The sequence below is a fragment of the Equus caballus genome, chromosome 28 (genome assembly GCF_041296265.1).
Source record: "Equus caballus isolate H_3958 breed thoroughbred chromosome 28, TB-T2T, whole genome shotgun sequence".
NCBI classification, from domain to species: domain Eukaryota; kingdom Metazoa; phylum Chordata; class Mammalia; order Perissodactyla; family Equidae; genus Equus; species Equus caballus.
The window spans coordinates 25,985,035-26,001,377 of NC_091711.1; the positions used below are offsets into that span (position 1 = coordinate 25,985,035).

Consider the following 16,343-nt stretch of genomic DNA (forward strand, 5'->3'; position numbering starts at 1 on the left):
GTTCCTGGAAAATAATCATCCAGCAAATATCCATTACCATACTGTTAAGCTATGGACCGTTTTTTACTATTATCTTAGTTTTGTTTTCTTGCCTCTTTTTAGGAAAGAAAGGGGGAGAAGCAGAGTACAATCCCTTTACAACCAAGAAACTATTTTGTTTCACCATTTCATTTTAGCATCCTATTTTTTTCACTGAACAAACTTTATTTTGACATTGATCATTCTGTAGATCAACTTATATCTCAAGCATCCCTTTGTCAAAATGCATCTATCAACCCTACAGGTTCTGTCCCTCAGGATCCTGTGCCTGCTGAACCTGGTCTGAGATAGCAGCCATGGCACAAGTGTTCCCAGAACTTAGAGAAGAACCGGGAAGACTCACAACAAAGCTTGAAGACGTTTTTGATGTTAGATCTTACTCATAAGGATGTTAAAAGGCTTCTAGCAGTACCTTTGCACCTCAAAAAGGGTGTGATGCCTCCTAAAGGTGATCTGCCACATCTTTGCCTCCAATCTGAAGATCTTTTAGACCCTTTAAAAATTCCTCACCTTTGTGATAGACTAACTTGGAATAAAAAAGAATTAATAAATGACGTAAGGAAAGGATTAGCACCTTATTTTGTTCTTATTTATTTACATGTCTGTCTCATTGAATCCTAAACTTTCTTGACGGTACAGATTTGTGTCTTACTCATTTTTGTATCTTCCACAGAGAAAAATTACTTCTAGTTTACAATCAATAAATAATTTGCTAAACTGACTTGAAATTTCAATTGGGAAGGTGGAATACAGTGACTAAACTTTTAGGGCTTGACGACCTGGGTTTGGATTCTAATTCAGCTACATACTTGCTGTATGACCTGGTGCAAGTTACCAAAACTCTAATTTCCTCAACTCAAAAGTGGATTAAATGAGATAATGAATGTAAAGTACTTGGCACTTCTTAAGTGCTATTTATACAATAAGTATTTACTGAGCTCCTACTATGCTCCAGTTTAGAGGGAGGTGCTGGTGACTGAGTACAAAATACACAGTGTTCCTGTCTTTACGGAGCTCAAGGTAGTTGGCGAGAGGGACGTAAAACAAATAATCAAATAAATTAATTACAAATTGTCATGGAAAAAGATTAAGAATTCCCTGAGAGGTTGTAAGAGCAGGGCCTGACTTATATCGTCGAGGAAGGATTCTCTGAGGCAGTCACATTTAAGCTGAACCGTGAAGGATGAGGGGAGTTTCTCTTTCCTCCCCTCCAGGCGATCCCCCAATCTCTTTAGCCTGGCTTCCATCTCTCCACCTAACCAGCTCTTGCTAAGCTCACCAGTGGCTTCCATGTTACTATACACACCTGACATTTTCCCGTCCTCTCCCTTGACCTTTTAACAGCACTCAGTACAGTCCATCACGCCCTCCTGGAGGGAGGCGCTGTCTTCCCTTGGCTTCTCTAATAATAAATGCCTCCTGAGCCTCCTCTCTGCCTGCCTCTTCAGTCCCCTTTGCAGCTTCATCTCCTTGAGTGCCTGGACGGCCTCGCCGTGAGGGGTAACTGTGAATAACAACGCAGTCCTTCGAGTCAGAGAATAGGAGTGTGTACAAGTGAACACATTTTTTGTCCCTCGTCTCACTTCCGGGGTGTTTTATAAAACCGCGAATGTAAAACTTTCTGGTCCCCCCTGAGTCTCGCCTCTCCTGGGGGCCGCGCCTGTCTACCGGGCAGGCAGAGGCATTCAACTTGACCCTACCCGGGCATATTTACCCGGGACATGCCCAAGGCGCGGGACGACACAGTCGTCCCATCTGGCCCGAGCCGAGGACAACCAGGCCCGGCCGGCCATGGCCCAAGCACCGCTGCGGCCGCGCCCCAAGACTGCTCCGCGCGCCGCCGCCGCAGGCGAGTCCGCCGCCGTCCCGGCATTCCCCGCGCCCCACCATCGAGAGCAGCTTCCGGCGTGGCGGGTGTAGGCGGGTGAAGAAGGAGCGGGCCCTTGCCGCTCGGTCTCACTCCCTCGCGCTTTCTCGGGCAACATGGCGGGTGTGGAGGAGGCAGCGTCCTCCGGGAGCCACCTGAATGGCGACCTGGATCCAGACGACAGGGAGGAGGGAGCTGCCTCTACGGCTGAGGAGGCAGCCAAGAAAAAAAGACGGAAGAAGAAGAAGAGTAAAGGGGCTGCCACAGGTAAAGGGAGTTGTATGTTTCCAGGGTCCCCACCAGGGATGGCCGGATGGCTCGGCTCAGGCCCGGCTGAGGTGACAGGGTCTAGGGACTTGGAGCCTGGGACTGGACTGCTTCCCAGGACTGAGCGTATGTCAAGTCCAGGTTACAGAGTTCCAGTCCCGGGGAGAGGCTGCTTCTCCTGCGGGACTAGGGAGCGGGTGAGGGTGGGGTGGGGGAGGGGGGCTCAGCTTCTCCTGAGGTAGCTTTGGGGGACCCCAGCCCCTGCATTCCCAGAACTCGGCTCCCACACAGGCCGGGCACAGGACCCTGTCCTGCCACCTTCCTTGCGGTTTGGCCTCTCCAAAAATCTGGTTCTGACCCGCGTTGCCTCCTCTTTGCTGGAGCAACCTGGGACATATTTTGTCAAGGGTGGGGGTGGAGTTGGCAAGTCTTGGTGCCTTGACCGCACCCCCCAGCCCCCCGCCCAGTGTGCAGAGGGATTTCTGTTGCGTTGCGGGCTGCACTTTTGGGAGGTGTGTGTCTGTGTCTGCCCACACGCTCATGTCACTGAGTAGTGATTGCAGGATGTGTGGTGGTGGCGGTGCGATTTTTTCACTTGCCTAATCCCCCAGCGTCGTCAAGCTGTAGGGCTTTTAGGCCTGAATTACGATGCCACTTGCCAGGCAGTCCAGATGGGATATTCTGTGGCTCGGAATGGAACTTCTCTAAATCCCCTGGGAAGGCAAGGAAAACAGCTGAAAGTTTACTTGGATTATGAATTAGGAACTTAACTATTATATTTTGAGAAATCAATGTTTTTGTTGCGCAGGGTCCTTAATTTTGGGAAAAATTATTTGTACGTGTTTCTAATGAAAATCAGCCACAGAAAGAATGACAGAAAAATGGAGAGGCCAGAAGTGATGAAGGTGGAGTTGTGGGAGGCTGGAGAGGGTTAATCTATATCCTTCTGAAATTCTGATTAGATGGGAGTTGACGAGGGAGAGTTGTAGGTGCTGGGACGCTTCCAGAGCAAGATTTAGTGCCAGGGCATAGTCTAGGGACTGTTCCTGGCTTTCGGATGAAATCCACACTCTTCGGTTTGTCCTTTAAGGTGTTCAGCAGCCTGACCCCAGTATGTTTTTAACAGTTGTATCTGTCAATATGAATCGTCTGCAGTGACCAAAATGTCACCTTATTACGTGCTACCTGGTAGTACGGTCTCTTTTTGCGCACACATATTGCTACTACAACTAGATTGTACTAATTTCCACAGCAGGGGGCTGGTATTCTGCTAAGCTGTTGAAGAATTTTAGTTTTTAGTAATGGAATATCTTTTCCTATTTTGTTTGATTTTACCCAGACCAGCTTGACAACTTCTTTCCTCATGAAGCCCTGAAGCCCCAGTGTCCAACAGAAATCCTTTTCCTAACTAAAGCCTCCAACATTTATTGCCTTTCTTAAGTACCTGTTTGGTTAGTAAAGTATTTGTTGTAGTCTAATTGATAAATGCTTTAACAAGTTAAGCTAGTTAAGGATAGGGACCAACACACACTTTTGTTTATCTTTTGGCTGCTAGGCCAGAGAAAGTGTAATGGATATTTTGTTGAATGGACAACACTACTTAGATATGGAACATTGTTCTCTGTCATTAAATAAATTTTGTTATTTCGGAGTAATGTTTCTGTTTTTGTTTGCTGGACACTTATCAGGAAAGGAGTTCTGTGTTTTCCAGGATACTTAGAACATATTCTAGTGGTAAAGTATGATCATTAAATTTGATTTATGTTATTGTATTTGATCAGCAGGACAACAGGAACCTGATAAAGAATCAGGAACCTCAGTTGATGAGGTAGCAAGACAGTTGGAAAGACAAGCTTTGGAAGAGAAAGAAAGAGATGATGACGATGAAGGTAAATGGTTAATTTGATCTTTGTGGTTAGAAAAACCAGAAAATATGACGTTCTTTTGAACAAAATCTACTTGTTTGTCTATATAGTCTATTATTCTCTGACGCTTTACTTAATTGATGTTAAAGCCTCAATGTCATAGATAAAGAGGAAAAGGTATTTATTAGCAACTCTAAAAAATTGGATATGTTGGATGACTGCTTAGGTAACACAGATCTCAACTTTTAAAAAGGTACTTGGTAAAAAGCCAAGTACTGGGTGAGTATTAATAAGATAAAATTGAAGGACTGTTTATTTAACTAACATTTGTTGAACAACTAATGTGTACTAATCACTATCCTAGGATACTTTCTCATACATTTTCATTTTACCCCCAGAAAACGAAGCCAAGTAGGTGCTCTTCTCAGGAAATGGTGGTTATGTGATTTGCCCAATGTGACACAGCTGGTATGTGTAGACTAGAGCCAGAGTTTCAAACCTAGCACCTGATGCCACGTCTATTCCTTTTACTCTCTGTACCAAAGCTACCTCTCTATATTCTCAAAGGAGGATATTGGAGTGTTTCTAGACTCTGTTATAAATTCCCTTACCCCAGCTTCTTGTATTTTGGTGCTATAAGATTTCTTTAAAGACAACTACTGTTAGAATTCTAGGAATTGTTGCTATCAGTGAGACAGTGGAAGGGGTGATTAAATTATTATTCTGCATCCTCTTTTGGGGTGGTGGGGGTGATGGGGCTCTCCCATTCTCAATTATCTGCAGTTGTGACCTACTGCTCTACCTCAAGCACTGCCAGCTTGGGCTTATGCCTTCTAACCCTCAGCAGCAAATCCCTGCTGTACTTTAATTATCGTGTTAGGATAATGCAGAGTAGTTGTCTTTCCTTTAGAAAGATATGTTCTGGACCCATTATGTGTAGAATATCACAGTGCTAATCTTGAAGTGTGCCTTGTTCCATTGCACCGCTGCCAAGTTTTATGAATCTCTTGATGTTGAAGGAGAAAATTTTGCTTGTCAGATTAGAACTCTTCAATGTATTAATGAAGATTTTAGGAATGTTAGGAGTTCCCTCTGGTTTGGGATAATCATTTTCCTAATTCATTTGGATAATCAGGATCAACCAATGCTACTAATCTATTGTGAGAAGTCTTTGAGGGGCTGGAAAGCTAGTATTTCAGAATCTTTATTTTAAAGGAAAACTGATGGTATAGTGGAGAGACAAAACATAGAGGTGAAAAGATATACTGGTACCTGCAGTAAAGTTTATTGAAATTTGAAAGTGGAGTTATGGGCTGAATGCTGAAGGAAGGCTTATTGGATGGAATGGAACTTGAATAAAACCAAACAGGAGAACATTTTGGGGTGGGACAATGCTGAGAAAGTATTCAAAGCATAGTGAACAGTGCAAACTGGCCATATGAAATGATTCATTGAGGGAGCTTCTGAGCATTTTTAGAAGAAGAATGTTATGAAAAATAAAGAGAGGCATTAGTATACTCTAGGGTTTTGAACTTGGGTGACAGAATGTTGGTGCTGTTGACTGAACTAGTGAAGTAGAGAGAGAGAGAGTTTGTTAAGAGATTTGGGGAGGTGGTTTACAGGCAAAGAAGAAGCTAGTGAGTTTAATTTTAGATATGTTTAATTTGAACCTTGGGGTATTGGTGTGAAAAGTTAATCCTGTGGCCATTTGGTAATGTGTTTGGAGTAATTCATTCAGTACATTTTTAAGTCAGATTTATTAAAGTATAATTTGCTTAGGCTAATATTCACCATTTTTTTTTTTTTTTTGAGGAAGATTAGCCCTGAGCTAACCGCTGCCAATCCTCCTCGTTTTGCTGAGGAAGACTGGCCCTGAGATAACATCCGTGCCCATCTTCCTCTACTTTATATGTGGGATGCCTACCACAGCATGGCTTGCCAAGCGGTGCCATGTCCGCAGCCCGGATTGAAACCACTGACCCCAGGCCACCGAAGTGGAACGTGTGCACTTAACTGCTGTGCCACCGGGCCAGTATTCACCATTTTTAAACCACTGACTATTTTTTAGAGCAGTTTTAGGTTCACAGCAAAATTGAGCAGAAGCTGTAGAGATTTCCCATATTCCCCCTACCACCACACGTGCAAGCCTTCACATTATCATCATCTCCCTTGGAGCGGTACGTTTGTTACAACTGATGAACCTAAATTGACACATCATTATCACCTAAAGTCCATTGTTTACATTAAGTTTTACTTTTGATGTTGTACATTATGTACATTCACTCTTTGACAGATTTTGCAAATGTGTAACTGCTGTGACAACCAAGATGAAGACCATTTCCATTTAACATTTCTTTCTATCTCACAAAAAAATTCCCTGGGCCAGCCCCATTGCATAGTGGTTAAGTTTGCATGCTCTGCTTTGGCGACCTGGGATTCACAGCTTCAGATCCCAGGTGTGGACCTATGCACCACTCATCAAGCCATGCTGTGGTGGTGTCCCACAAACAAAATAAAGGAAGATTGGACAGAAGTTAGCTCAGGGCTGATCTTCCTCACCAAAAAAAATAGTTCCCTAGTGCTCCTTTGTGGTCACTTCTCTTTCTCCACACCCTGACACCTGGCAACTACTGGTATATTTTCTGTTCCTATAGTTTTCTCTACAGTATGATGTAAATGGAGTCATTACAGCATGCAGCTTTTCTGTGTGTCTAGCTTGTTTCACATAGTGTGAAAGTCATCCATTTGTTGCATAGTTCTGTAGTGCATTCCTTTTTATTGCTGAATAGTATTCCAAATTTATTTATCTGTTTACTAGTTGATGGATATTTGGATTGTTTCCGGTTTTTGTCTATTATGAATAAAGTTTACTGTGAACATCTGCGTACAAGTCTTTGTGTAGCATATGTTTTCACTTCTGGGAAAATACTTAGGAAGTATCGTTGTTGATCATCTGGTAAGTTTATGTTTAGCCTCATAGGAAACTATCAAATTGTTTTCCAAAGTGGCTGTACCATTTTGTCTTCCTGTCAGCAGTAGTTTAGAGTTCCACATCTTTTATTTCCTCATAAGCACTTAGTATTGTTAGTTTTTAATTTTCTAGTAGATATGTAGTGGTATGTCATTGTGACATTAATTGCATTTCCCTAATGACTGATTTTTTTTTTTTTTCCTGAGGAAGATTCCCCCTGAGCTAACATCTGTTGCCAGTCTTCCTCTGTTTTGCATGTGGGTCACCACCACAGCATCGCCGCTGACAAGTGGTTTAGGTCCACCCCTGGCAACTGAACCTGGGCTGCCAAAACAGAATGTGCCAGATTCAACCACTAGCCCACGGGGCTGGCCGCTGAACCTCTTTTCGTATTTTTATTTGCCTTTCATATACCCTTTGTGAAGTGTTTGTTCACATTTCTTGTCCATTTTTCAATTGAGTTATTTGTTGCCGAATTGAGTTGTAATAGTTCTTTATATATTCTTGTTACAAGTTCTGTGTCAGATACATGTTTTATGAATATTTTTTCCTGTGCTAATGTTATTTGCAGTAGAAAAGATTTTAATTTTGATTAAGTCCAATTTATCCATTTTTTTCCTTTATGGGCCATGCTTTTTGTGGCCAGTCCAAAAAGTTAAATAATTGCTGTCTCTGAGGTCATGAAGATTTTCTCTTGTGTTCGTTTCAAGAAGTTTTGTATATTTTTAGCTGTTATGTTTAGGTCTGTGGTCCTTTTAGAATTAATTTTTGTATATAGTGCAAGATAAGGACTGAGATTCCTTTTTTTTTCCATATGGATGTCACTCAACAAATATTAATTGAATTGCAGACAGTGCTAATACAGAAATAAATATGAACAGTTTCTGCTTGTTAAGACTATCCTGGGATGCTGTGAATGAAAGACAAGTAAAAGCATAAATCGCTGCATGATATGATGGGTGGAACTATAAGCCTATATAGTTTAATATTCAAATGATGACTCTACCACGATCCTGGCACAAGAGTTCGAAAAATGGTGACTTTTTCTGTACCGAACATAGGCCTTGGATAAAGTAATTAGCCTCAGAGGGATGATCAAGTATCATAGGAGGAGCTTTGTCTCATCCCATTTTAAAGATGAAGAAACTGTGGTAGAGAGAGGCTAAATAACTTTTCTTTTTTTTTTTTTTTTTTTTTTTTTATTAATGTTATGATAGATTACAACCTTGTGAGATTTCAGTTGTACATTTTTGTTAGTCATGTTGTGGGTACACCACTTCCCCCTCCGTACCCTCCCCCCACCCCCCCTTTTCCCTGGTAACCACCGATCAGATCTCCTTATCAATATGCTAATTTCCACCTATGAGTGGAGTCATATAGAGTTCGTCTTTCTCTGACTGACTTATTTCGCTTAACATAATGCCCTCGAGGTCCATCCACATTGTTGTGAATGGGCCAATTTCGTCTTTTTTTATGGCTGAGTAGTATTCCATTGTGTATATATACCACATCTTCTTTATCCAATCATCAGTTTCTGGGCATGTAGGCTGGTTCCACGTCTTGGCTATTGTAAATAATGCTGCGATGAACATAGGGGTGCAACGGACTCTTGAGATATCTGATATCAGGTTCTTAGGATAGATACCCAGTAATGGGATGGCTGGGTCATAGGGTATTTCTATTTTTAACTTTTTGAGAAATCTCCATACTGTTTTCCATAGTGGCTGTACCAGTTTGCATTCCCACCAACAGTGTATGAGGGTTCCTCTTTCTCCACAACCTCTCCAACATTTGTCATTCTTGGTTTTGGATGTTTTTGCCAATCTAACGGGGGTAAGGTGATATCTTAGTGTAGTTTTGATTTGCATTTCCCTGATGATTAGCGATGATGAACATCTTTTCATGTGTCTATTGGCCATATTCATATCTTCTTTTGAGAAATGTCTGTTCATGTCCTCTGCCCATTTTTTGATCGGGTTGTTTGTTTTTTTGTTGTTAAGCAGTGTGAGTTCTTTGTATATTATGGAGATTAACCCTTTGTCGGATAAGTGGCTTGTAAATATTTTTTCCCAATTGGTGAGCTGTTTTTTTGTTTCAATCCTGTTTTCCCTTGCCTTGAAGAAGCTCTTTAGTCTGATGAAGTCCCATTTGTTTATTCTTTCTATTGTTTCCCTCAACTGAGGAGTTACAGTGTCCGAAAAGATTCTTTTGAAACTGATGTCAAAGAGTGTACTGCCTATATTCTCTTCCAAAAGACTTATTGTCTCAGGCCTAATCTTTAGGTCTTTGATCCATTTTGAGTTTATTTTGGTGTGTGGTGAAAAAGAATGGTCAATTTTCAATCTTTTGCATGTGGCTGTCCAGTTTTCCCAGCACCATTTGTTGAAGAGACTTTCTTTTCTCCATTGTAGGCCCTCTGCTCCTTTGTCGAAGATTAGCTGTCCATAGATGTGTGGTTTTATCTCTGGGCTTTCAATTCTGTTCCATTGATCTGTGGACCTGTTTTTGTACCAGTACCATGCTGTTTTGATCACTGTAGCTTTGTAGTATGTTTTGAAATCGGGGATTGTGATTCCGCCGGCTTTGTTTTTCTTGCTCAGGATTGCTTTAGCAATTCGCGGTCTTTTGTTGCCCCATATGAATTTTAGGATTGTTTGTTCAATTTCTGTGAAGAATGTTCTTGGGATTCTGATTGGGATAGCATTGAACCTGTATATTGCTTTAGGTAGTATGGACATTTTAACTATGTTTATTCTTCCAATCCATGTGCAAGGAATGTTTTTCCATCTCTTTATGTCATCGCCTATTTCTTTCAAGAAAGTCTTGTAGTTTTCATTGTATAGATCCTTCACTTCCTTGGTTAAGTTTATCCCAAGGTATTTTATTCTTTTCGTTGCGATTGTGAATGGGATAGAGTTCTTGAGTTCTTTTTCTGTTAGTTTATTGTTAGTGTATAGAAATGCTACTGATTTATGCACGTTAATTTTATACCCTGCTACTTTGCTGTAGTTGTTGATTATTTCTAATAGTTTTTCTGTGGATTCTTTGGGGTTTTCTATGTATAAGATCATGTCGTCTGCAAACAACGAGAGTTTTACTTCTTCGTTACCTATTTGGATTCCTTTTATTTCTTTTTCCTGCCGAATTGCTCTGGCCAGCACCTCCAGAACTATGTTGAATAGGAGTGGTGAAAGTGGGCACCCTTGTCTTGTTCCTGTCCTCAGAGGGATGGCTTTCAGCTTTTGTCCATTGAGTATGATGTTGGCTGTGGGTCTATCATATATGGCCTTTATTATGTTGAGGTACTTTCCTTCTATACCCATTTTACTGAGGGTTTTTATCATAAATGGGTGTTGGATCTTGTCGAATGCTTTCTCTGCATCTATTGAGATGATCATGTGGTTTTTGGTTTTCATTTTGTTGATGTAGTGTATCACGTTGATTGACTTGCGGATGTTGAACCATCCCTGTGTCCCTGGTATAAATCCCACTTGATCATGGTGTATAATCTTTTTGATGTATTGCTGTAATCGGTTAGCCAAAATTTTGTTGAGGATTTTTGCATCTATGTTCATCAGTGATCTCGGCCTGTAGTTCTCCTTCTTTGTGTTGTCCTTGTCAGGTTTGGGGATCAGAGTGATGTTGGCTTCATAGAATGTGTTAGGGAGTTCTCCATCTTTCTCAATTTTCTGGAACAGTTTGAGGAGAATAGGTATTAAGTCTTCTTTGAATGTTTGGTAGAATTCTCCAGAGAAGCCGTCTGGTCCTGGACTCTTGTTTTTGGGGAGGATTTTGATTACCGTTTCTATTTCCTTACTTGTGATTGGTCTATTCAGATTCTCCATTTCTTCCTGATTCAGTTTGGGGAGATTGTAGGAGTCTAGGAATTTGTCCATTTCTTCCAGGTTGTTCAATTTGTTGGCATATAGTTTTTCATAGTATTCTCTTATGATCTCTTGTATTTCATTGGTATCTGTTGTGATTTCTCCTCTGTCATTCCTGATTTTATTAATTTGCGATTTCTCTCTTCTTTTCTTGGTGAGTCTGGCTAGGGGTTTGTCAATTTTGTTAATTCTTTCGAAGAACCAACTCTTTGTTTCATTGATCCTTTCTATTGTCTTTTTTGTTTCAATATCGTTTATTTCTGCTCTTATTTTTATTATTTCCCTCCTTCTACTGACTCTGGGCCTTGTTTGTTCTTCTTTTTCTAGTTCTGTTAGGTGTCGTTTGAGGTTGCTTACGTGAGCTTTTTCTTGTTTAGTGAGGTGAGCCTGTATTGCGATGAATTTCCCTCTTAGGACTGCTTTTGCTGCATCCCAAATGATTTGGTATGTCGTGTTCTCATTTTCATTTGTCTCCAGATAATATTTGATTTCTTCTTTAATTTCTTCAATGATCCATTGTTTGTTGAGAAGCGTGTTGTTTAGTCTCCACGTTTTTGCACCTTTCTCTGCTTTTTTCTTGTAGTTGATTTCTAGTTTAATAGCGTTATGATCAGAAAAGATGCTTGATATTATTTCAACTCTCTTGTATTTATTGATGTTTGCTTTGGTTCCCAAAATATGGTCAATCCTTGAGAATGTTCCATGTGCACTTGAGAAGAATGTGTAACCTGCTGTTTTTGGATGAAGTGTTCTATATATATCTATTAAGTCCATCTGGTCTAATTTTTCATTTAATTCTATTATTTCCTTGTTGATTTTCTGTCTGGATGTTCTGTCCATTGGTGTTAATGGTGTGTTGAGGTCCCCTACTATTATTGTATTGTTGTTGATGTCTTCTTTTAGTTCTATTAAGAGTTGCTTTACAAATTTTGGTGCTCCTGTGTTGGGTGCGTATATATTTATAAGTGTTATGTCTTCTTGGTGGAGAGTCCCTTTTATCATTATATACTGTCCCTCTTTGTCTTTCTTTATCTGTTTTGCTTTGAAATCTACCTTGTCTGATATTAGTATAGCGACACCTGCTTTCTTTTGTTCATTATTAGCTTGGAGTATTGTTCTCCATCCCTTCACTCTGAGTCTGTGTTTGTCTTTGGGGCTGAGGTGTGTTTCCTGGAGGCAGCATATTGTTGGATCTTGTTCTTTGATCCATCCTGCCACTCTGTGTCTTTTGATTGGGGAGTTCAATCCATTTACATTTAGAGTGATTATTGAGACGTGGGGACCTACCACTACCATTTTGTGTCTTGTTTTCCGGTTTTCTTCAGTTTCCTTTGTTTCTCGTCCCATGGTTTAATCTGTTCTGATGTAGAGCTGCTACTCTCTGTTGTTGTCCTTCTACTTATTTCCTCTGCTCTTGGTTTTGTAGCCCCTTTCCTTTTTTGGATTTTTCAGGAATGAGGGTTTTCCTGAGGATTTCCTGAAGAGGAGGTTTTGTGGCAATGAACTCCCTTAATTTTTGTTTATCTGGGAAAGTTTTTATTTCTCCATCGTATTTGAAGGATATTTTCGCTGGGTAGAGAATTCTCGGCTGTAGGTTTTTGTCCTTCAGATTTTTGAATATATCATTCCACTCTCTTCTAGCCTGTAAAGTTTCTGCTGAGAAATCTGCTGATAGCCTGATGGGGGTTCCTTTGTAGGTTAGTTTCTTTTGCCTGGCTGTCCTTAATATTTTCTCCTTGTCGTTGACTTTTGCTAGCTTCACTACTATATGCCGTGGAGTTGGTCTTCTTGCATTGATAAAGTTTGGAGATCTATTGGCTTCTGTCACCTGAAGATCCATCTCCCTCACCAGATTTGGGAAGTTCTCAGCCATTATTTCTTTGAATAGGTTTTCTGCCCCTTTCTCCTTCTCTTCTCCCTCCGGTATACCTATAATCCTTACGTTGCATCTCCTAATTGTGTCTGATAATTCTCGGAGAGTTTCTTCATTTCTTTTAAGTCTTGCTTCTCTCTCCTCCTCTGCCTGCAACAATTCTATATTGCCATCTTCCAAATTGCTAATTCTTTCCTCCATATTATCGGCCCTACTGTTCAGAGCATCTAGATTTTTCTTAATCTCCTCTATCGTGTTCTTCATTTCCAATATTTCTGTTTGGTTCTTCTTTATCGTATCAAACTCTTTTGTGACATAGCTCTTGAACTCGTTGAGTTGTCGGTCAGAATTCTCTCTTAACTCAGTGAGTATTTTAATGATGGCTGTTTTGAAGTCATCATCATTTAGGTTATATATCTCATTTTCTTTGGGATTGTTTTCTGTGTATTTGTTACTTTCTTTCTGTTCTGGAGATTTAATGTATTTTTTCATATTGCTTGATGATGTTGATTTGTGCCTCCGCATGGAGATAGAGTTTAGTTGCTCCTTTCACTTGTTTCAGCTGCTGCGGTGGGGGGAGCAGCTGTTTATACTTCACCAACCAGGAACCCTGTCCGTAGTTGCTAACTGGGCCTGGGCCCCTCTTCGTAGCCACAGTGGCCCTTTGGATTCCCTCCTCTGCCGTGGGGGCCGTCACGGGGGGCTTCAGGCTGCAGGGGCCTACTGTTGTTGCCCACCTAGATGCGCTCTCTCCTTGGGGTCTGCAACGGTGTTATGGGCTTTTCCAGCGGCCAGGGGTGGGATCACTTATATTTGTCGCTCCGTTGCTGTCGGCACCCACCAAATCTCACTTGTCCTCTATGGGTCGCAGGAGAGCTATTGGCATCTTCTACAGTCTGTGGTTAGTACACCTAGCTATGCTGCTTTTGCCCTGGAGTCTTCCAGCCTTGTGGCTGGCGGCTGGGTGCCTTCTACTGGTGCTGTGCAGAGGCTTTCCCTAAGGCTTCTGTGAGCCTGTAGGGTTTCCCCCTAGGCTACTAAGCTGGGTCTCTGGAACTCTCTCCAGCCCCAGTCCTCTCCGAGATCTCCGGCAATCCCTAGCCTCACCGGGTGGGCAACGGCAGCTGGGGGTCGCCCCGTCCTCTGGGCTTCTCTCCGGGCCTCTGCCGGGAGCTCTGAATGCTCAGCGTGGCCCCTCTGCTACCGGCAGACAGAGAGTTTTGTCTGCTGCCTGGCGGAGCTCCGGCGCTTCCCCTCCGGGTCGCCGGACCCGCCTTTGAAAGTTCCCCCGCCCCGGTCCTCTCCGAGATCTCCGGCAATCCCTAGTCCCACGGGGCGGGCAACAGCAGCTGGGGGACGCCCCGCCCTCTGGGCTTCTGTCCGAGCCTCTGCCGGGGGCCCTGAATGCTGGGCGTGGCCCCTCTGCTAATGGCAGACAGAGAGTTTTGTCTGCTGCCTGGCGGAGCTCCGGCGCTTCCCCTCCGGGTCGCCGGACCCGCCTTTGAAAGTTCCCCCGCCCCGGTCCTCTCCGAGATCTCCGGCAATCCGTAGTCCCGCGGGGCGGGCAACGGCAGCTGGGGGTCGCCCCGCCCTCTGGGCTTCTCTCCGGGCCTCTGCCGGGAGCCCTGAGTGCTCAGCGTGGCCCCTCTGCTACCGGCAGACAGAGAGTTTTGTCTGCTGCCTGGCGGAGCTCCGGCGCTTCTCCACCGAGTCGCCGGACCCGCCTTTGAAAGTTCCCCCGCCCCGGTCCTCTCCGAGATCTCCGGCAATCCCTAGTCCCCCGGGGCGGGCAACGGCAGCTGGGGGTCGCCCCGCCCTCTGGGCTTCTCTCCGGGCCTCTGCCGGGAGCCCTGAGTGCTCAGCGTGGCCCCTCTGCTACCGGCAGACAGAGAGTTTTGTCTGCTGCCTGGCGGAGCTCCGGCGCTTCCCCTCCGGGTCGCCGGATGCGCCTTTGAAAGTTCCCCCGCCCCGGTCCTCTCCGAGATCTCCGGCAATCCCTAGTCCCCCGGGGCGGGCAATGGCAGCTGGGGGTCGCCCCGCCCTCTGGGCTTCTCTCCGGGCCTCTGCCGGGAGCCCTGAGTGCTCAGCGTGGCCCCTCTGCTACTGGCAGACAGAGAGTTTTGTCTGCTGCCTGGCGGAGCTCCGGCGCTTCCCCACCGGGTCGCCGGATGCGCCTTTGAAAGTTCCCCCGCCCCGGTCCTCTCCGAGATCTCCGGCAATCCCTAGTCCCCCGGGGCGGGCGTCTCTCTGGGACCCTCCGGGCGCCCCGAGCACCAGGCTGGGTCTCCCCGCCAATGGCGGGGAGAGACTCTCCCCGCGGGCTCAGGTGTGCAACTCCAAAGTTTCCCTCTGCGTTTAGGAGTAATTGCAGGGGGTTTAAGTAGGGTTCTGGTCACCTGTTTCCACCGTCGCTCCTCTGTTGTGTTCTCGCTCCTGCCCTAGATGTGTGTGGATCCTCTGGGGGCGTCCGTTGGAAGAAAGCCGCTTGCGGGTACTAGGCTGCCCGTCGGGGTCGGAGAGTTTTCACCTATTTCCACATCCTCCCGGAGGAAAGTCCGTCCGCCTTCCGATGTATAGTCGCGTGGGTGTCTCAGACGTCCTGAGATGCTGTCTGGATATCCTTTGTCAAGCGATAAGTGTCCAAATAATTGTAGACTCGAAGGGCGAGAGACAAAGAGGACTACTCACGGCGCCATCTTCCTAAATAACTTTTCAAGGTCACACAGCTGGAAGGATTTTTAGTGTGTCTGTAAAATCCGTTATACATCGTGAAGCATTTGTTTTAGGTTGAGTCTAGGTAGTAGTATGCTGAACATTGTGTGTTCTTCCAGAGTAAAGACTATCTTGTTTACTATTCTGTCCCTATTGCCTGTCACTTAAGAACTCAGCAAATATTTGTTGGGTAAACGAAGAAGGCTACTGTTAAAATTGTAGTGCAGAGTATGTGAATTAGAGTATATGACACATGAGGAAATTGAAAGTTGTGTTTTCCAAAAACTTTTCATGTTGTTTTCATTAGGCTTTTGAATCTAGAAACCAATAATGAGTAAGTCAGCAAGATTGTGTTTCCAGTTCCTGTTAATTTTATAAGATTGAACATGAGGAATTGCAGTTTTTTAAGTCAAAGATTGTCGGCTATTGTCAGTTTCTATCACTCAACCCATTTAATCCCTAGATCATGTTGCCTCCCTCTTTGCTAAACTACTGTTTCCTGTTTCTCATCTAGGTGAAAATAAATATAAACAAGATAAAGAAACTAAAGAAACATTCATTTATTTAGAAGCATTGATTAAAGAAACATTCATTTAGAATAGACTGAATATGAAATGCCTGGCACAATGCTTAATGTAAGAAATGGTGTCTAATCTTTAAGGAGCTCACAGACAAGTAGGGGTCAGTGTAAACCAATGATTCCAATTTTGTGTAATAATTATAATAGGAGAATATAGTAGGTAGCATGGTGAGAATTTCTTTTATGTCTAATGCTCATCTAGGAATAGAAAGGGAGCTCTTTGAGCAAAAAATGTAAGTAGTTATTGACATTGTTTAATGGGTGTGGATTTCACTGTTTAAAATT

General features: G+C 43.4%; 1 protein-coding gene across 2 annotated transcripts in view; it reads left to right on the forward strand.

The window, feature by feature from the left end:
* Positions 1-1,930: 1,930 nt before the first annotated feature.
* Positions 1,931-16,343, forward strand: part of METAP2 (methionyl aminopeptidase 2) — a 42,546-nt gene continuing 28,133 nt past the window's right edge. Inside the window, exons 1-2 of one of the 2 annotated variants that reach the window (XM_001494372.6) lie at positions 1,931-2,173; positions 3,955-4,062. In XM_001494372.6, coding sequence (XP_001494422.2) covers positions 2,023-2,173; positions 3,955-4,062 — 259 coding nt within the window. In that variant the 5' untranslated portion in view covers positions 1,931-2,022. The remainder of the gene's footprint in view (positions 2,174-3,954; positions 4,063-16,343) is intronic. The other variant, XM_005606523.3, reaches the window with a different exon arrangement.